The sequence below is a fragment of the Spermophilus citellus genome (genome assembly GCF_964194105.1).
Source record: "Spermophilus citellus genome assembly, chromosome: 15".
Classification (NCBI taxonomy): domain Eukaryota; kingdom Metazoa; phylum Chordata; class Mammalia; order Rodentia; family Sciuridae; genus Spermophilus; species Spermophilus citellus.
The window spans coordinates 35803778-35826397 of NC_138195.1; the positions used below are offsets into that span (position 1 = coordinate 35803778).

Sequence of the window (22620 nt, forward strand, 5' to 3'; positions counted from 1 at the left end):
TTTTGGCGGACTTTTGGTGACTTGGTTCCATGGCCTTTATTTTTTGAGCTGGTTTCAATCTACACATACAGATTAACCTCAGCTGCCATTCTCAGAGTTAAGTGACCTGGTATTTCCGGAGGGTGTGCTAGGCAGGTGGCCACCTCTAGTGCAGCTATTAACTACCCTGTAATATGTGTGCGTTCACGCTTGCTGCCAAGGTTTTTGTTTTGGTCACCTCTCCTGCACATTCTAATCTGGAGAAGATTACAGTCCATTCTGTGAAGGGATAAAGGGGATTAACATTCGTGAGGTCAGCTCAGACAGCTTCCCTTTGTGCCTGGGTTCCTGACCTTCATCAACTCTTCTCTGCTCAGTTAGCGGCAGGCTCTCTGCTGCACAATCAGCACACATTTGAGTGAGCTAGGAAAATAAGGGGAGCAGGCCTCTGAGCTCTTTATTTCTGGAGATTACTGAAGTCAGTAAAATGCCAATTGGATGAGGTTTCACTAATTGGTGGCCCCCCTGAATTTTTCTTTGAAGTAAAGAATACCATCATCATCACAATAAGACTGGTGGCAGCTGCTCTTTGCTTATGCTGCTTAGGAAGTGCTTTGCAAGGGTTGATTCTCACACCTCACAACCACAGTATGGTGTTATTATTGAAAGACTGGAGCTCAGAAAGGTAAGTCACTTGTCCGAGGCCACCCAGCTTGTAAGTGAAAGAGTTATGATCTGAGCCCCATAGTCCCTTAATGATGCAGGCTCCATCACACAGCAGTAAGCTTTTTGTTGGTGCTGGGGATTGAACCCATGGCCTTGTGCATGCAAGACAAACACTCAACCAATTGAGCCATATCCCCACCTCCACACTGCAGCAGTCTTGGTAAAAGGCTCACACATGTTTGATCCCTCAGGAGAGACTTGGATTAGTTACAAGGGAGCACCTTCTGATTTATAAAGGCTGGTAGGTACTCAGAGGTAGGTAGTGGGACAATCCTGATGTCTTTTTCCCAAGCAGCAGATGGTGGTTTAGGAGCAGCTGCAGTTTGTTCTGGAAGCAAGAGTGTGGCCTAGTGACCTTCTCAGTCCCAGCCATCCCAGGCTTGTGATTCTAGGATTCTGTTCCCTACTTGGGGATGCAAATGCAGGCTCCTGGGTCATAATGGGAGTGCTCAGATTTCTCCTGTGAGCACCCTTTTTGAAAAGTTAGCTATTGTTTTCTGTGTTTCTTCTGAAAGTTTGGAGATGTGCTGAGATAGCAAAACAAGTCTCTTAGGACAATAAACTTGATGGGGTGTCCCCATGTTTTTTTTTAAAGATTCTAAAAAATAATTGCAAAACTCAACAAAAATGCTTGTTCATTCTGGACTAAAGTTAGAAGGGCTTGAATGGAATTCCCCCCCCCCCCAAGGGAATCTGTAAAAGAATAAAGACAGCGCCTCTGAAATATTGCTTGCTTTGTTCTAAGAATGTCCTTCTTTTGGTGCTATATGATCCAGCTGCTTCCACTAGACCTATGCACTCTGAGAAGTGGATTCATTCAGAGGAGTGACCGTTTGCTACAATGCAGTTGACAAACCCTCCTACCCCTTCTGCAAGGGCAGAGGAGGAAGGAAAGAGCTGTGGAGTGCTGTAGGTTACGGCCACTTCATTCCTTACCTGCAGGCAAGGAGCCTGAGGCCCAGGTTGAGGTTTCTTAAGGTCCCCCAGCTGGGTAAGGGCAGAACAGGACTTGGGACTGCCCTAAGTGAAGAACTCCTCACTTTCCTGAACTTCTAGACATCAGGTTCTGCCCCTCTTAATACTTGATTTTGATAGTACTTTGGTGACATTTGTTAAAAAGGAATAGCTGACCATGTCTTCACTATCAAGGACAGGTGTGAGGATGAAAGGCTGAATTGCACGTGTAGGTGCTCGAACATGAGATGAATCACCCACAGGACCTCCTGACTGTAGAATTAGAAAAGGGTGGCTTCACGCTGTCTATTTCACGGAAGCAGTTAAAGACTGAAGTCATCTGGATACTTCAACATTTTAGGTAAGCACGCGTGCACACACATTCACAAGACACCACTTGGCCTGGAGGAAGGCACATACCTCACTGTTGGCGCTTTCCACAAACGAACCCCCAAACATGGCAGCCATCCACTCGCAGCTACAGATAAGCAATGGCTTGTGGGCACTGATGGCTCCATCATCCAAGGTAAAGGTCACATCTGCCAAAGGATGGAGGGAACACAATGATGAGCTGGCTCTGCCCAAAGCTCAGAGTCTTCTGTTCCAACCATGTCCACCAACGGGTATCCCTCTCGCTGGCTCTTCTGTGGGTACTCACTGATTTCACGTTAACCTCCACTTTTGGCACACCCAATTTTCACAATGAGGAACAAGCATTTAAAATAACATATAAGGTCACAACACAGATTTTCTGAACCATATAGTAACAAAAAAGGAAAGGAATATCTTCCCTCCTCCTCCCCATGAAAAACTTCAAACATATACAACAAGGCAAAGAATAATATAAGTTGAGTATTCCTTGAACTAGAATGTTTGGGAGGATATGTGTTTCAGATTTTGGATTTGTTCAGGTTTTAGGATATCTGAATATAATACAGTGAATATCCTGATGATGGAACCCAAGTTTGAATACGAAATTCATATGTTTCATATATGCCTTATGTGCATAATCTGAAAATAATTTCTTTTTTTTAAAGAGAGAGTGAGAGAGGAGAGAGAGAGAGAGAGAATTTTTAATATTTATTTTTTAGTTCTCGGCGGACACAACATCTTTGTTGGTATGTGGTGCTGAGGATCGAACCCGGGCCACACGCATGCCAGGCGAGCGCGCTACCGCTTGAGCCACATCCCCAGCCCCTGAAAATAATTTTTTACAATATTTTTAGTAGCCCTGCATTTTGACTGTGACCTGTCATGTGGGGGACAGATATGGAACTGTCCACTTTGTCGGCAATCAAGCAGTTGAAATCTTGAAGCATTTCAGATTTTGGATTTTCAGGTTAGGGTTGTTCAACCTGTACAACAATCACTCATTTACCTATTGTTAACATCTTGCCACGTTTATTTTTTTTTAACAAATAATGATACTTCCATTCCTAACCACTTTATCATGAATATTCTAAAAATAAGAACATTCTCCTAAAAAAATCTCATTATTCCACCTAAGAAAATTAAAAATAATTTCTTGATGTCATCCACTGTCTAGTTCATATTCAAATTTCTTTAATTATTCCTAAGTTGTTTTTCATAATTTTTTAAAAATGGGAGCCTCCTAGTGAGTCTCCCACCCCTCATTTGGTTTTCTCTCTGCAGTAAGGGGAGGGTGATTCAATCAACTCTAGTTTAACTTACTGTAGGTCTGTGGCACGTTCTTTCATTAACTTTTAAGGCTGTTTATACACCACAATGACCAGTGTTTGGAGTAAATATTATTCACAAGCTTTAAAATTAATTAAAAGACTCAGTGACCACTTGCTAAATGGGTAGGACCATGGCAGGAGCTAGGAAGGATAGACAAAAAATAGAGGTATCCATATAAATAGAATTCCGGAAGTCAACTTTTTTCAATGAAATGCATACCCACCCACACCCACACATACCCAGAGGTCAATTTTAGGTCAATCAGCATAAATATCAAAGACAAAGCAAGGTCAGGAAAACTACAGAATAGCATGAGGGCAGAGAAGGAGGGAGATGGAACAGATGAGACACCCTTCATAGGAAGGCAAGGGCCACCAAACTCAGGTTCAAGAAGGAATTCAGTGGGCTCAGGACCAAAGATCAATGCTGAAAGTCAAGGATCCCCAGCACCACATAAAAATAAATAAATAAAATGAAGGTATCGTGTCCATGTACAACTAAAAAAAAAAAAATAGTCTTGGTCAAGGAACAGATGCTGATAGGGTACCGCAAGCATCAAGCTGGCTAGAGACAGGCTCAGGGACATCTGATTGACCCCAAAGAGCAGCGTGGTGCCACAGCAGTTTAGGAAACAGATTTCTGTAACCAAAAAAGGGTTCCAGTACCCCTCCTACCATTTATTGCCTGTGTCATTGTGTGTGAATTACCTAACCTCTCTGTTCCTTAGTTTTCCCAATTGCAAAATGGGGAATAACCAATAAGACTGATGAGAATTAAATAAGTTAATACCTTCAGCTTAGAAATGTACATGGAAAAAAAATAAGCACTTGTAAATGTTAATTACAGTTAACCTTTCCTTCTGTTAGTTTGGCTAATGTTTGATAAAACACCACCAAAGGTGTACATGGCTCCACCAGGGGACCTGCTCACCTGAGAATGTCCCCTTGCTGAGACACTCTTTTATCCGGTTGGCTTTCCTGACGTGAAAGGCTTTCGTAATCTCCTGGTTCATAAAGGCTTCCTTGTTCATGATGTTTTCCACCATCATCCTCAAATCAAACATCTCGAGGACCTCTGCAATCTGAGCCAGCCCCACCAAATCCTTTTCCTTCTCATCCAGTTGACCTGTATAAAGAAACTGGAGCAGGGTCCGGAAAGGGCCTGGCTGGACTGACGAGTCCATCCTGACCACAGTCACGGGGCCCACCCGCTTTGAAATGGGATTGACCTGCATTTCTCTGTGCATGCCAAGGAACCCTTTGCTCCAGCCTGACAAAGGCTGCATCTCAGTAACGGAGCCCTCAGCTTCCAGCCCCGGAGTCTCCAACAGGTTCTTGCTTGGAGACATCCCCTGATCGGCCTGAGGCCTCCTCGAAGCACCTTCTTCCCCTTCCTCATCTGCATCAAGACTCAGCGTCCCACCCTGAAGAGGCCTGCTCTGCATCTCTTTCTCACAAACGCCTTCACCCCAACTTGGCGATTCTTCACATTCCATTAAAAAAAGATCGTAAAATTTGGAAGAAGAGGTAGCAAGGTAAATTCGATGTGCAATGATGTGCTCCTCGTCCTGAAGGATGAACAGGACGTCAGCACACAGCGGATTATCCAGTAAACAGGCAGCTTCATTAGTCCCCATGGAAGGACACTCTGGGATTTTGATGACTGGTGGAGGGGCTTTGGGAGGTAGGAAGGGTGCCTGAAGTAAAGGTTTCTGGACTTTTTTTAAGTGGGACTTCCAGAACTGCAGGTGCCGGCGGGAAATCAGCGCTGCTCGAATGGCATTGTCAAACACATCCTTGATTCCAAACCGGTCAAATACACTGGTTTCATAGTATGGTATACCAAGTTCCTTTGCAACCTCTCGACCTTTTTCTGGGGGCAAAATATCCCCTCTCTTTATGGGCCTGAAATAGAATATTTTAAAAAATTATAATCAGCCTTATTTTAGAGAAAAATAGTCACCAGTGTCTACCTAAGCACCTAATTTAATTATACATTAAAAATCTATTCAAGCTTTAATAAGGATCTCAAAAAATCAACTACTAAACACAAGCCTTTCAAACGTAGAAGGTTTATGACTACAGATAAAAATGCTTTCAGTAGTAAGAGCAGTAACTAAAGTGTTGTCTTTTACTAGCTATTTGTTCTTGGGCAAATTACTTAACCTCATTAAGCCATAAAACAGGTATAATGATAATGATTATCCATATCTTTAAAAAACTATTGAAAAGTTTAAATGAGATAATGTTAAGTATAGTACTTGGTCCACAGTAAAACCTCCATAATGTTACCATCATTATCGCTACCATCATCATCTTTATCACTTTCTTCTTCTTCATCATCATCATCATCATCATCATCGTATGCTTAAAATTAGCTTTATAAATTTAAAATGCATCCATTTAAATTTTTTATCTGAGCCTTACAATAACTCTATCAGGTATTATTTTTGTTCTACATTCTGAGAAAAATTGAGGCAGGAAGTTTAAAAGGTTTGCATAAGGTCATGTTTGCAAATTGTTGACAGGTCTCTACTAAGCCATGAGAGTCTAGACTCTCCTACTCCAGGTAAATGGTCCACATCAACAGCTATTAAGTCTACTGGATTCATATATCCTCTTTTCTATGTTTCTCCTTCTCTTTTCACCCACTCCCTTCATCAGGCCCTTACTATTTTTTGCTTGGACTGGTCCATTAGCCTCTTAATTGGTCTTCAAAATTTTCAATTTTAGCTCACAGTCCTCCTTGCTGCAAGAGCAGTCCTTAAATAACAAAGTGGGGCGCAGCAGCACTTCTGTGTTCATTTCCTATAATTCCACAAAGCCCATGGAATAAAGTCCACAGCCCTTAGTCTGGCACACAAGGCCCATTTCCAATCTAATCAGACACAGAAGGCCAATATATAAAAAGTGTAGCCACGTGGTTATGGCATAATCATGTGAAGGAACCAACAGATTCCAGAACACAGATAAGAGGTGAGTTGGTGTTACAACTCTCCAAAAACACCTTCTTGATTTGGGGACATATTTTTAGGAACCAATCTTCTAAATAAATATTTGGTCTTTGACACCAAAGGTAATCTATATGACAGGTCCTGGTCTCAGGAGAGAAAACTGATAATAGGTGGAATTTGGATTTGGAAAACTGGGTGGATAAAGATGGAAAATTGTAGGGTGTTGTCAAAGGCAGAAGGGAAGTGCAGGAAAGATTGAATTTCAAGGCTTGTTCCTGCTGGCATTGTGTGTTCTTTGTTCCTAAGACTGACTTGAAATTTACTAATATGAAATTATCCAGACATAGTTCAAATGCCACCTCCTTCTTGGAATTGCTCTACAGAAGGACTGTCTCCTCTGCCGTTCTGTGCAGCTCTGCGAGCCTCCCCTCCAGTCTTCCACATACCCATGTAGCTCTTAATATTCATTTCCTAGTCCATGCATTTATGAACGTAGGGATTGTGAAAAGACTGAATATAAAGTGTTTTCAGAAATTTTATCCAAAATGTACCTAGGGCATCAGAAATTATCTAAAGAACATCATCTGCTTTCACTGTAAGAGTACATAGTGTTGCACTCACATAAAATTTTGTGATAAGCCTATTAAGGCAAACATCAAAGCATGGTATTAATATCAAAATGTTTTGAAAAGCTTTGCTCTCCAGCAAATAAAATAAAATAAAACAACCATAAACATGAAAAAGAAGATACCAAGGTACAAAGGGAATTTGAGGGGGAACATGTTTCAAAAGACTTATTTATCCCCAAAGTTAGAATCCACATAATGGTAACATTATGGAGGTTTTACTGTGGACCAAGTACTATACTTAACATATTATCTCAAATACTCATTCAAGTGGATTTATAGAAAATTGTGACACTTTGAAAACACAAGTAAGGACTTCTAGAGACATTTAAAAATTAGTGTTTGCTTTTTTTTTCCTCCTGCAATTAACTATAGGTTGAAATGATTTTTAGGAATTGGACACTGTTCTTTTGGGATATGTTCCCTCAGGTTGGACTAAGGAATATTAGGGAAGTTAAGAGCACCTGGAAGGAAGGGCATATCTCTATGACCCCGATATTCCCTGGGGCCAAATATTATGGCTGATCATTTTGAGCCTTAATTAATTTTATGTCATTATTAACATTATTATGGGCAGCTAACATTTTGGATAAAACTGTTAGAGTCTGTAAACAAGTCTGGATGGCGCCTGGCATTTTGCCAGAGGGAGTGGTTTGTGAAGTAACACCATTAAGTGTGGAGATTCCTTATTGGTTGACTGATGTATCTAGTTTATGCTAATTAAGATAAGCTGTGTGGAATGTATAAATACCTCTGTTGTCCTACCATAAACGGCTCCCTCTCCTGCTGTATCAAGGTACACAATCGTCACCCCCCCCCCCCCCCCGGGTTATTTTGCTGCAGCCAGACTGCAGCATAAAACTTCATACATTTGAAAGCACTCCTACATGAACAATTTCATATTGAGAGAAGTCACTTCAAGCACTGGCCAACCATTTTACTAAAACATGGCTCCAACGTAAGAGATGATGCTCTGAGCATGAAAAGGATGTCAGGCACAGACCTTCACGCTGGACAGGCTGATCGAATGGGATCTCAGAACCACTGAATAATAGAATGCTAGGCTCAGAGATACCTGCTACCTCCAACTCTTATTTTGTGCCCTGAAACCCCGAGTCATTGGCTTACCTGGCTAATGGGCGCCTGGCTCGATTAACAGCCTCCAGATCGGCATAGCGGAGATCAAGCTGGCAGCCAACAAGGACAACAGGTGTGCGAGGGCAAAAATGCTTGATTTCTTGATACCACATGGTTTTCACATGATTTAGGGAATTGGGATTAGCAATTGAAAAACAGAGGACCACAACATCAGACCTAAAAAGGAAATCACAGAAGAAGCTCGTATTGCCTTTTAACTTTTTTTTCTTTTACCACTCATCTAATGCCATGTCATGTCACAGTTAAAAAAAAAAAAGGCCAGATATTAAAAGATATTGAAACACATCTCTAAGTCATGCAAACAGCCTGATAAGCCCCCACATTCCAGCACCAACACAGCCTGGTAGTCCATTTTCATCTCTCACTGCAGAATGCTTATGCACTGAGAAGTTCCCAATGACGTTTATTTTCCGGTGGAGATGGTTACCCCAACTTAACTCAGTCCTGGAGCCATAACATGCTGAACTATTTCTGTTCACAAGAAATAGTTTCAAGATAAAAGAAAACAATAAAAACTACCTTTTACCAGTTTGAAACATAAAGGTGACGATGACTTGACCCAATGAGATAAAGCAAACAGTTTAAACACTGCCGAAAATGTCACAAGTATTTGCTGCTCAGGGTCAGCAAATACACAGAAGGCTTTCTGCCCTTCTTCTCACTTAGGCACACATGTAGAGAGCACAACCACTTATCTGTTTCCAAAAAGAAAAATCCTGAACTTGCAGGAATCTTGACTTTTTAAAAAACTAGGTATAAGGCACAGTATTTAACATACAGCTCGGCAATAATTAGATGGAGGGCTAATAAGGTGAGAAAATATTGGAATTAGATTTTTCAAATGTTATACATGATACATAGCAGGTATACAGGGAAAAGGAAAACTGGTTTATAGTGAACTCTGACATGGACCTTCTATTTTCACATAATAACTTACCATTCTAGAAGGCAAAGAACCATTTTATAAAACAGCTGTTCAAATATTGTTTGATGGATATCTGCTAAATAGGAATTATAAACCATCATTCCAGGTTAAAATATGCTCAATAATGACTTTCAAAACAGTGAGGCAGAAGAATTTAAAAAACAGAAACAGCTGTGTGCATGGATTCAAGACTATCTTGCAGCTAAGTTCAGAAATAAACTCTTCTAATTTTATTAGATGTTAATTTATTGCCTTTATTGTTTATGTAATGAGAAGAATCAAGACAATGAATCAAAACATCTTCTTTTTAAATCATTAATGAGCTTTTCCCCCCTACATATCAATGAGGACAGACAAATATATGCAGGCAACCATAAAATTTCTAAAAATAATCATTTGCAATGCAGAAAACTGCAGGGTGCTTACATTAAACGTAATTCACAAGTTGAGTCTTTAAGTTATATCCAAGAAAAATTGCACCAGACCATAGCAAATAGAAGGGAAAGTCCTAAATTTAAAATATTTTGAATTATAAAAGAAAACCTAGGACTCCCAGTAGATGAATGTATTCCTCTGCAGGGTTAGAATCTTCTTGAAATAAAGATATTATCAAAGATTCTTGGGTGCTGGAATAATATGTGTAAAAATATGCACAAATATATAAATGAAAGGGAAGCATGTCTTGTCTTTGGGATTCTGATTTAGTTTGTGGAATATTCTGTGCTCAGTCTTACTTCCAATCAGCATAAATAACAGTACCCAGTAAAGCCAAGAATGCTTTGAATTTTATATATTTTTTTTTACAGGTTGAGTTTTCTATTATTCATAATCCTATTTATATGGGGTATCTGATGAAATTCTGCTATAAGCTTTGTCCTGATCATAAAATAAAGCCACCATGAATTTTGGCACAGTGAGAATAATATGACAATATGTGAGGTTCAATATCATAGAGAAAGAATTGAGGAAATATATATCCTCTACCTAAATGTGGAATAGTATGCATATGTATAAAATTATTCTAATTGGTGCCTTCTATTTCCATATTAAGGCACATGACTCTAAAGAATATCATTCTCCAGAGCTTAATTTGTATGACAGACATGTAGCTAAATGTCAATTCTGTTATCTAATTTTATGATACAGCATAAGTCAGAGCTAGCTTGGTTGCCAAGGTTACTGTGATAACACTCACGCCATTGAGCACATAGGAGTCACCGTCCAGATGACCTGTTAGCAAGTACGGACAGGACCTTGGGGGCTGGAAAAAATGGAATTCTGTGATGACAGCAGCACAATACCATCACACAATACAGGTCCGGAGGGCTCAGCTTCTAACTATGTCACGTCAATATCTAAATGCATGAAATGCTGTGGGAAAGCTGGAAAAACAATTTAATGTTCCGTAAATATTTTGCCTCAAAATGATGACAGTTGAAGAAAAGAGGCTGCACTGAGAACAATACTACCTTTGAAGCTAAAGTAACTTATTGAGCCAAAATTCTATTTGTATTTTGGAACAAAGTTTTTCTTTTTCCTTTTGTATTGTCATTTAGTTGTTACGAGAATCCATCTCCATGATTTTACATTGAAAGAAGTTAAAAATAAGATCTCATTTTAACTATCAACTTGCTTAAGTGTCTTTTGTTTAACCTGCATTGCTCTGAACACAAATGCAAGAAAATTGGATGTTCGGGCCACACAGAATAATTGTTTTTAAGGTTTGCCATGTGAACACTGTATCCTAACTCTGATTTCTACCTAAAGGCCCAGCATCAGTGAACATACAGATCACGGTGTCCTGTTGGTGAATTTCTCTTTCCTCCATCCCAACATGGCTTCCTAATTTGTAACGTATCAGTATCCTCTGTGATAGAAACACCTATGCAAGCAAATGACTATTTTGAGAATGCCATTTATTCTCTCTAGATTTTGAGGCCATTTTCTATCTTATCAAAGGAGGCACAAGACCTGTGGCTAAGAATATCTCCAGCTTTAGGCAGAAGTCCAAGGAACCAGAGATATTAAATAACTTTTAATCAAAACATTCATTCCTGTGTGGAGGCTGTTCAACGTCCGACATAAGCCTGTGTTTAAAAATGCCATTCCAATGAAGATAAAAAGAAAAGAGCCAAGTTGTAGCTTTTCTATTTTCATGGCTCTGTTACTTTATTTTACTTTAAAGAGTGAATTTAAAGATAATTGGTTGGGGGGGGGGTATGATGAAGACATTTTTTACATATCAATCAGGCAGTGGAAGTAGTCTAGAAATGACCTCAGAGGGGGTCCTATTTCAGCTGTAAAAAGAACCTGATAGGATTTAAATGGAATCCTCCAGCTATCTGGAGTAGAAAGAATTTGAGAATGCAGAGGGGCAGAGCACAGGGTAAATGAGACTCTAAACCCCAGGACATGAATATTGAGAAAGGCTAGAAAGAGGTTTAGAATGTTTATTTCATTTAGAAAAATGTATGGCTGGGCCAAATGGCTTTATTAGAGAAAGCAAGAATCACAAAGGACTTAAAGAGTATATGGTCCTAGTTGTTGGCCATGGAATGTGTTTTTTTTTTTTTTTTTTTAGGGAAAAACATGATTTTTTTTTTTAAATTTTGTCCCTAAGGGGAAAATATCAATAGAAAAGTTTGGCTCCATTACTAACACATAAAATAATGCCTGTGCAATAATATTTTGATTAGTTAACTAAAAAAAGGATCCAAAATAAATTGATGTGTTGCAACAATTGGGAATCTCTAGTTTCACAGGGGAATGAGAAGGAATCACAGAGAGACCAAGTCATTCAAAAATGCTTGAGCTTATAAAGCCAATCTTGGTTGTACCAGTTTTTTCTTTGGATATTAAACAAACCCAGGAAGCATATTTTTTCAGTTATCTTTTTAGGGGGGAAAAGGGGCCAAAGACAGCAAGTGAAAGATTGGCAAAGACACGTGGGTAACATAAGGAGAGCATGCAAACTTGGGACCAACCTTTTTTTGGAGGATTAAGGAAAGAATCTGAGAAAAGTGCATCTTACCCACATATCTTGGCCCTAGCCAGTCTTTGAACAGCAAATATGTTCTCAAAGCCTGTCTTTACAAGGTCTACACTCAAATATAGCAAACTTGGTAGGGAAAATTGGAGAAGCAACCAGAAGCTGAACTAATTCTCCAGTCTGAAACACCAAATTCATTCTTTGAAGAAATGGTTGGAAAAGGGATAGATAAGCTGTATAATAACACTCTTATTGTTAGGAATGAATTTTCTAAGTTCTCTCCTATCACACAAATGCTTTCTTCTTTTTTGGGGTCCCATCTTCCCTTTGAGTTTGTCTTCCCTTTTCAGGTCCCATCAACTTTGCTATTTCCAGCTGTGGAATTGTGGGCGTTGGGTTTTCTAATCTAAATGAAAGGGGATAATTCTGAAATTATGCTTTATCTAAGAACAGCATATCAGGACTGTCTGATGGGTCACACAAAGGACAGCAGATTCCATCCTGACATCCAGGAAGCAATACAGGGTTCAGCTGCGTGCCCTTTTTCAGTGTGCTCCATTCCACTATGGTTGGGTCTCTTGCCAGACTAACACTGTGTTGACCAAGACAAAGCCAACAATGATGTTTACCTGAGTTCTGCATGGATGTTTGTCCTTTTGTGATGACACCAGCACAATTCCATCACACGATATAGTTTATATTGTTCTTTTAAGCCTTTTAGTTTATGGCAGGATCCTACCTTTTATGTCACCACTGCCTATTATTATTTAATTTTTTAGGAGAGACTCCTCTATGCTTTATATCGGTAGAGACCACATCACATTTTATTGGGCTTCTTTTCTTTGTGCGCATGCACCATCTGGCAAAGATTCCAGCAGGAGTTCCTGACCTCTACACCTTTGGGGCTTCAAGCTTCCTTCTCCCTGATGACAAGTGAGGCAGGTTCTTTACAGAAACATTTTCAAAACCATTCATGTCGACAACACACCTTTCATGCATAGAGTCCGACAGTGCTATGCAAACAGACACATCGAAACAGCACAAAACAGCTGGGAGCATGGCAGAGAAAAGAAACGTGGAACACGTGGCTTGGAAAATTTTAGTAGGGGAGCAGCCCAGTGTGTATGAGATGCGGAGGGAGTTGTCAGTGATGGTGCACATAACCGCCTGGAGATGAATGGCCGTGTAAGCTCACACTCATGGACGATGGAAAGGCCTGTAGGGGAGCGCCTGGCAGGAGCTCTGGGGAGAGCAGGGCAGAACCATGCAGCGCCCTGGATGTGAGCAGAGAAATCAAGTCCATACTTTACCAATAGCAGTGAGGCTTCTTAAGTACAGATGTTATGTGGGGAAAACTGTCAAAACACCCTGAAATATATCCAGATTTGGGAGTGATTAGCATGCGCAACTATTTGTTCCAAGCCTGTAACCGTATTTTTTTTTTTAGTAGGAAGCAACATTTTAAACCAGTCTTCCCCCACCCTCCGAAAAAGGGGCCAAAGCAATGCACATGTTCTCAAGTGCAAGTGAGCCACATCAACATCCCACCAAGCCACCACATCCTAAGAGAGATACTTGGGTCTTACAAAGGCTTGATCCTATTATCACAGCGGGTAATGGCTCTACCAAAGAAAATTGTGGGTTACAGTACAATGGAAACAGATTCTTTTTCACTTGATATCCCATTTTCAATGTGTGGCCAACTGTGATCCTATTAGTGTATTCTTGCACCTCACATAATCACTAGAAGAAGTGGAAAGCATGTGAAACTGGGTGAAGCATAATCAATTTATTAAAAGAAACAGACTGAACAATTTCATTTAACTCCTGGAAAATGAGTACGGGATACACTCACATAAGACTCGGTTGGCAGCAGGAGGTGAAATGGTCATGAATTCTCTTCCAACTCCACCTCTAGTTCTCATGCTCTCTCACTTTCCCCAAAGCTAAGTGACTGAGAAGCTTCATTCCTATAGGCTTAGTGTTTTCTCCAGAGGGCAATACTAGTTGAAATATGAGAAAATCTCCATGTTAGTGAGAACATCATGTGGGAGAGTTCCCTGGGATTAACCTCCCCAAATCTTCTGAGGCCAAATGTCAACTAACAAGATCATCCTATCACAATGAGAAGGGGACTTTTCCCAGGCCTCCTCGAAATCTTCTTTGAGCAAGGTACCGGGAGTTGTCAAGTCACTTATCTAATATTAATAAGCAGTCCTCTAATCACTTCCTCCAGAAATAGTCAGGGATACCCTACTGTGCACCAGGCCCTTTTCTGGACATTAGTGACAAAGCAATTAGAAAAAGACACAAACCACTATCCCCATTAGGCCTACATTCTAGTGGAGGACAGCGTCAACAACAACAACAACAACAAAAATAAATAAAATAGGCAATATGCTAGTTAGTGGTAAGTGCCAATCAGAAAATAAAGCGGGGAAAGAGGACAGAAATATTGGCGAGCAGAAGCTGATGCTGAAAATGAGGTGACAAGGGAGGGCCTCACTGAGAAGGCAACATTTCAGTAAAGAACTGAAGGGAGGTAATGTGTCACTTTCTGGGGCAAGAACAGTGCAGAGGAGGAAAAAGCTGGTGCAGAGGCCCTGAGGACACAGCATGCCTGGGATTTTTTTTCCCTGGGGGAAAGAGGCTGTGTTGTTGGAGCAGTGTGGTGAGAAGGAACACACACAGAAGCAAAACTCAAGAGACAGGCAGTGCAGGGCCAGGACAGGGAGGGTCTCACAGGAGTGTGGCTTTTACTTTGAGTGAGCTAGCCACTCAAAGGGCCATGTGCAGGGATCAGGGAGGAAAAGGAGAAAGAAGCAGGGGACCAGTTAAGAGGCAGTCTTCAAAGAGAAGTGATGGTGACTCTGCTTGGCCTGAGAGGGGTACAGAACAGGCTTTTAAGTGACTACATTCTGTGTACTAAAGACAGAGTCACAGGACTTGCTGAGGGATGGGACACAAGACATGACTTGTGGAGTCACGGATGATCTAAGGCTTTTGGTGGGAGCATTTCTTTCTTGCCAGTTCCTGGAAGTGACATCTTTTAATTTAACATTATTTAACAATGAACTGTAATACATATTTTTTAAATTTACTATCTACCCCATTTCACTTCGAGTTCATTTTAAAGAATTCTGTCCTTTTCGTATCCATTTCTCTCCCACTGTGCACAAGACAGTGTTTGTACCAAAGGGGTTCTTGATTAATGTTTATTAAATACAAAGGTCTTATAGAATTTGGAGGGTAAAAGCTGCAGACATAAGTAAGTCAGCAGGCTTAAGGTCTAGAAGAAATGAATTTAGGCTTAACACAAGTCAGGCAGGGTACCAGTTGGAGTTTTAATAAAGAATAAAACAGACTGTAAGCTATTATATTTCTTCAGACTATTACTGGTAAAAGATCATCGTATAATATCTCTGGTACATAGCGGAGGTTAGCCAGTTAATATGCTTTTAAAAATTACTTGAATTTATCTAAAAAATCCATTTACCCCATCTAATTGGATATTTCCATAATACCAGGATAACAATGAATTAATGATTCCTTGCAGGAATTAAATTATCTTCAGAAGCAAAGGAAGGGTAAATAAATGGGCAGGTTACTTTTGGGTTTAATTCTAGTTACAGGAGAATTATGGCTTAAGGAAGCCTTCTATTCCACAGACCATCTTCCTTTTTAAAAGAATACACAATAAAAGTCACTAAAGGTAAGGAACGTGATAAACTGAAGAGCGAATTCACTGATTGGCTTCATCTTCCCGCCATTCGGAATTTCGTCCTTCTGACTATGCGCCCTGTAGGTTGAGGGCAGAGGCAGGCCTGGGGGAGAGTAAAGTGGTGGGATAATTCTGGAAATCTAATGAGTATCTAACATTAGCAATCACTGAAAGGATTGTTGCTAGGATTCACTAAGAAAAATATCTGTGAGAATGTTCTATAAAACAACTAAGTACTAGTTATTGTTGTGGAATTGCTGAAAGACAGGCAACAGAATTACCCACTGAAGACTGAAGAATTACTCAGCACTTTCTTTTTGCTCCCCCCAATTTAAAAGAGAAAACTGTGTGGTGCTGTATATTTCTTCATCGGAAAGTTCCAGTACAGAACATCACAAACTGAGGCTTTCTCTGTTTTCACAATGAAAAGTCACCACACCTCACTAAATTTGACCCAACTTCTCAAACCTGCAGTTATTAAGAAAAAAAAAAATAGGAAAAAAGTGAAAGGAATGCATGCACAAGACATCAGCTTGTTCAACAATGAACTTGGTCCTTATTCTCTTCGCCCACCTTGGAAACTTCATTATTTGTACTTTTGTGACGCCCCCTCTTGGGTCAATCAATTCTTTTCTGGCTGAGCCACAAAGGACCATCTTTCCCAGCCACATGACCCATGTCTGGGCAGCAGCCAGAATCCTTCATTTTGGAACACAAGTGAGCCTAGCCACTGAGACTTGTTGCTATCTCATTTGGCATTCTTGCTTTCCAGGACAGTTTCATCCTGGGGACAGGGCTGGGTCAGGCACAGGGATCCCAGGTCTTTTGATGTTTTCCTCTGGCTACAATATAAGTGTTCCACTTCAGAGCAGAAAGGACAGTGTGGGATAGTAGGCAGAGAGTGGCACAGGGCATGGAATATACAGATTTTCTGTGGGATGATTTGGTTGATTGGAATCTCATGCTTGAGTGATTCAGCACGGAACCCATACATTTCCACCCCAAATTTGATATTTTGAATTATTTGTATGCATTTAGTCTAAGCATTTTTGTTTGTTCTGGGTAAGTATATAATGATAATAATTTACCTGCAGTTATTATACTTAATGCTCCTCTTTGGGCAAGTGAAATACTATATACACATAATTATTTAAAAATTATTCTTAAAAAAGATCTTAGAATGATCTCCAGAGAAGAAACAACCTATAATTGGAAGTGCATTAATATTAATACAAGTAATTTTGTTTAAGAATAGTCATTCAAATAAGGCATTACACACAAATTACAAATCCAAAAAACTTGGGGGGAGGACGTTTTGAGGACATGGCTTGAGTCTGTTTCCTTTTTCCACTGGCCTCACATCTCATCTTCCATTTGCTAATTCTTTTATGGTGAAGCCAAGTACCAGGGCTTTCCATCTTCATCATCTCAGGTTGGTACATTCCTTGTGATTCTTACTGTACATCTGTACATATAAACTTCAATCTAGTAAAAATAATTTGGAGTATTTGATAAGAATATTTTCTTAGAAGATCTTGGCATGTATGAGAGATCAATCAATAGACACGTTCACTCACTCAATTAACACTTATTAAACTTCTCCTACGTACCAGTGTCTGGGCACTGGTGACACAGAATAGAAAGACAAAAATCTCTGTCCTAGCATACTAGGAACAAGAGAATAAAGGGAAGGGGAGAGAAAATGAAGGAGTCAATTTTGACACAGTGTAGGATTTGCCAAGATATTCTCTGGCAGCATGTAAGAGAGACACTTCACCTGCATTCTAAAGGTGAAAGGGAGAGTAAGGAGAGTTCAGAGAGAATGTCTGGGAGACTGTGACACTTGCTCTAATTCTGTGAATATCAGTAGTAATTAGTTGGCTTAAAAAAATGGTTGGGATGGGGTATAATTTATAGGTGGCTATAATGCATCCTTGTGGGTTTAAAGGCTTCAGAGGACTTGGGCCTATAAATGTTTTGTTGTGTCTACAGCAAGACATGAGTCTGGAGAGAGAGAATGGAACCTGATCCAGAGAGACAAGCAAAAGTGGAGTCCCACAGCACGGTGTTCCGACCGCTCCAAATGAGAGATCATACCTGATCATTCAACCCTGCATTCAGTTCCCAGCCGGGATGGCCAGGTAGGAAATGCACTCTATTTGCACATATTGGGGGTTACCATCACATTCCCTAGCTCTAGACTGACTCAGCTATGAAACCCAATATTGCTACTATCTGATGGAGAAACAAAACTTCCACAGAATTGGGTGTTCTTTGTTTGGCTACCAGAGGGTATTAGGTAAAAAGAATCTTCTGAGGAAAAGATACAAACACAATCACTGGCAAAGAAACAACCTATGTGGTCAGAGAGTGGGCCCACTGAGCTCAGGGCTTTATTCCTGGGAGACGGGAAATAGTGTAATTTTGTGTAACAAGATGATAATGTCCTATCATTTTCTTTGACAATTATAATATTCCATTTCCTATACTCAACCATTAAGGATCTGTTTCCATTATTTTCCCCATAAGCTCAAAGAAATGATTTATATTTTTAATGAGAATTAATGTAAGGTTCCATAAATAATTAAAACATTTAGCAGTCTACCATGCAAACATTTTCAAATATCATAGATTATATTGTTATAGAGATATTCCTCATCTTAAAACCTTTATTTAGATATAACTTTCAACTATGCATGTTTAGTGTTTTTTAATTTGATTAGTTTTGACATATGTATTCCTCTGAAACCATCATCTCAATCAAGATAACAAACATTTCCATCATCCCCCAAGCTTCCTCATGTCCCTTGGTAATACATCCTTCCATTCCATCATCTTCTCTGGGCAACCAGTGATCTACATCTGTTACTAGATTAGACTGTATTTTCTAGATTTCTGTAGAAATGGAATTACACAGTCTGTATTGTTTTTTGCTTGCTTCTCACACTACAAGGAAGCCTCCCTTTTGGTTGAGGTTTGGTAAGAAGCATCACGATAATTCCATGACAGTGTTCACCAAAGTGTGGCTGGAGGACCACAGACTTCATAATCATCCAGGTGCTGGCTAAAATTGGCTGCTTTACCTCTTTGCAGAACTCTTATTTCAGAATAACTGTTATGCTTAGGTGCACTCAAGTATGAAAACTAACAATTTTAGAATAACCTCATAGGGAACCACTATTCCTATCTCTTGATCTAAATAACTGCTTTTATATCTTTTCACTTTTTTTCTATAACCTGAGCAACTTTAGTTCTTCTTGTTACAGTAGCACACAAGACTCAATGCCTTTAGGACATAAGCTCTAATAACTTTCCTAGACCTGTTCGTACCAACACACTGAAAAGTGTGGTCTGTATTACTTTGTCCATTAAGTATATGCATTACTAGATTTCTTCTCTTTGCTACGTTGCTATCCAATTATAAAGCCCAGCATCAGGACCACAACTGGGGGACAAAGGCAAAACACTTGCCTCAGGTGCAAATACAAGAAAAGCTCAGTAATTCAGATGAATACTATTTTTAAAACATAAAAATCATGACAAAAAGGCCACAATTCAAAATGTATCAACATTATAGATAAAGTCAGGTTAAGAAACATTACCATATGGAGCCCAAGGCAAAAGGGAAAAAAACAAATACTAATAATGATCCTGTTTTTTAAAATTATTATTATTTACATTTTTAAGCCTGTGGTGAGAGACTCATTGGCCTTGCCTAGTCCTGGCCCTGGTCCACTTCCACTTGATATATTTCCTGAAATAATCATTAGAATAATCTGGATTACTTCTGGCCCAGCATTTAGAATGTGTTATGGACAATAGCAGCTAACTTGAGATACTCTAGATGCATTAAACACTTCAACTTTTTTAAAGGTTCTCAACTAAGCATTCAAAATGGGGTGTGTTCATACCCTATCTGATTACACGGGCCTTCAACATGAAACCAAACCCATCTTATCTAAACAGACACACAGAAACCACAGTGCTGATCATAATGTTATCATTTGAAACATGTACTGCACTTCTCATAGGAGCTTACAACAGTTGAGAAAAATCAGTGTAAGATAAACTATATAATAAATGGGTTCCAGCCAGACTTAAAATATGCTGGAAAACTATGGGGGGTAAGGGCAAGTGAATTGGTTCTGAATCTTTAAGTTCAATGTTTTGGGGGAAACATGCCAAAAAAATGACCCAAGATTCCAACTCACTCTGGAAAAGTTTGCTTTGATGTATCATCTTTACTGAAAGTGAAAGGACTAATATTTAGCCACTTATGAATGCATGTAAAGAATCGGGTTATTTGCCATGCTTAAAAAATTTAAGAGACGTACTGGATGAGAGATGGTGAATGCAGGTCTTTCAGGGTCCACATAGGACAGAAGACTTAGACTGTACCAGGAGGAAATTTAAAGTAAACTTGTCATCTGTCAATCTCATCAGCCACACAGCATGGTAGGTAGGCTTTGGAGTCAGACCCAAGTGGGAAGTTCAGCTCCATTCTGTCCTTGTGCCCTTTCTGTACCTGTTTCCTTAACTGTGAAATAAGCCCACTTTGCAGGGTCACAGTGAGAACGAAGTGGGACAGGATATGTAGAGTGATTGCCTGGCACAGATCTGACTCATGGGGTTCCTTGATTAAATTTTAGTTATCAACTTCAGCACCATCAGCTTTATTAAGTGTCTGAAGGTTATCTGGCCCTGACACAGATCAGGGTCGGAGGTTTTCAAAGAGAGGAGACAGAAAACAAACAAACAACAACAAACAAACAAACCCATAATTATTTATATCTGGTATGACTAAAAGAGAGTGTCTGAGCAGCCCAGATGTCCTGCTGGAGGCAGAGCCCATCCTGTTTGTCTATCTTTTTGGTGCCAGGTACCAAAATGTGAACCTTTCATTCTTAGAAGAGTTCCAGGGAAAACATTTGAGAGATATTTCTTTAAGAAGAGGCCCCTTCTTTGTCAACAAAGAGCAGTTGATCACAGTCATGGTTACTATGTTCAGTCTTGTTCTTGACATTTCAAAAGATCCAGAAAAGAACTTCAAAAGTTCATCTGAAAGTGGATAGAAAGTGGGTAGTAGGAAGAAAGGTTACAAGAGAGTTCCTGAGAAGAGAGGGCCTGCCAGATTTCGGATCTGTGAGGAGTCAGGGTGCTGATGTTACCCTGCTGACTTCCTTCTCCCTCCAACGGAAGGACTCTCTTCAGTGCTAATTCTCAGCTGGATGGACAGCTTCCCTTCCTCAAGGAAAAGGGTCAACTAAATGGGCTTCTGGGGTCTCCTCCAGTTCTAAGGCTCTGCACCAATATGGAAGAGCCAATGGAAACCCAGATTACCAACGTGGCATAGTTTCCAGCTTCATCCTCTTGAAGGTGCAAGGTAGCTTGGCACAGTGAAAAGAGGTGGGAGTCAGGAGTCAGCAAGGGCTGGGTGTAAATCTGCCTCTGAGACTCATCACTGGTTAGGTTACATCAGTGAAAGGTCTCAACCCTTTGCTTCTTTGTAGCATGGAAATAATCTCTGTCTCCTAGATCTCCTGAAAGGAATACCTAAACTAATGTTGGCAAAGCTCCTAATATGTTGGCTGGCACATTGTAGGCTTTCGATAAATTGGAGCTATTATTTTAATTGGCTTAAAAAATGAGTTGAATAGTTGCCTTTAAATAAAGAAGATAGCAATGATATTCTGGTTACAGTTAGCCAGTTTTCAGACTTGGAGAACTGTAAATTCAGATTGGTAGACTGCCTGCTACTGACCCCCCTTGACCACTCAGAAAACCAGAACCTGTCTATGCCAAAGAATGTATGAAGGGCAACAAGCTAATTTCCTTTAAACTAAGAAGCAGAGGAAACTGAGGGCAAGGCCTGAGGCATCATGGGATGAATCTGGTTTCCCTCACTGTTACCACAAGAATCTAATTATTTTAAAAAGGTTCTAAATATCTTGGAATATATTCCACATACATGCCTCCAAATTTATGTCTGCTGCTCATCCCATTGACTTGTAATTCAAACCAAGTAGAGTAAAAACGTTAGTCCAAAGACAGGTTTGCAAATCCAACATCAGCTCTCTCACAGCAATCAAAAGAACTGGTCAAAGCTCTATACTGAATAAAAGAAACTTATGCTACCAGATTTTTCCATAAAATGTAACCTCTGGGTGCTACATTAATGTGGTATTACCTATTTAGAATGTACAGAAAGATGATGGAGGCTGACAGTGGAGCTCTGGCTTTTGTTCTTCACTAGGACTGGGGTCTATGGCAGGACACCTAGAGGCAGTGGAGAGTCAGCAAGGACAGAGGAAATACAAGGTAAAAACAAGCACACAAAATGAGGCCCCAAGTAGAACGTGGCCAGAAACACACATGGGGATGTTTCCTGAAGCCCCTCTGGGCCACTCGGAGAAGCAGCCTTGGCTCCAGGAGTACTTCCTGTTTCTATCAAAAGGGGAATGGGTTATAGTTAATGGAACCAAACATTACAGACAAGGGAGCAGAACAATGTACTTTGAACTGGTGGAGCCACAGGAAAGAGCAGCTTGTTTTCATTGGGAGTGAAGAGACACAGGCATGACAGGCTGTAAAATGACTCTGGCTATGTCCAGGAGCTGGACGGGGCCCAGTGTAGAGCTGTGAGGGCCAGAGCGCCATTAAACAAATCCTAAGCTGGAGTCTCACGGAAAGTGGAGCAGTCCTTCCATCACAAAACAAGTTTTACACGACAAGGCCACACTGAAATTCATTGTTTCGAGTGTATAAATTTCAAGTGGCTATATACCCTGATCTGTTGAAATGATTGCTAAGAGTCTAAAACTAAATATCCCAGTCGGCTCATCTTCAGGCCAATCTTTGCATGACACCTTTATAGAAATGGAGTTACCA

At 40.1% G+C, this 22620-nt stretch overlaps 1 protein-coding gene across 11 annotated transcripts in view; it reads right to left on the bottom strand.

Moving 5' to 3' along the window:
- Positions 1-22620, bottom strand: part of RHOBTB1 (Rho related BTB domain containing 1) — a 73999-nt gene that overhangs the window by 16271 nt on the left and 35108 nt on the right. For 10 of the 11 annotated variants that reach the window (XM_081267504.1, XM_081267502.1, XM_081267505.1 and 7 more), the window contains 3 exons: positions 8068-8253; positions 4291-5264; positions 2080-2198 (listed from right to left, as the gene is read on the bottom strand). In XM_081267504.1, the coding sequence (XP_081123630.1) occupies positions 2080-2198; positions 4291-5264; positions 8068-8253 (1279 nt within the window). Of the gene's footprint in view, positions 1-2079; positions 2199-4290; positions 5265-8067; positions 8254-13321; positions 13380-22620 lie in introns of all 11 variants that reach the window. The other variant, XM_081267497.1, reaches the window with a different exon arrangement.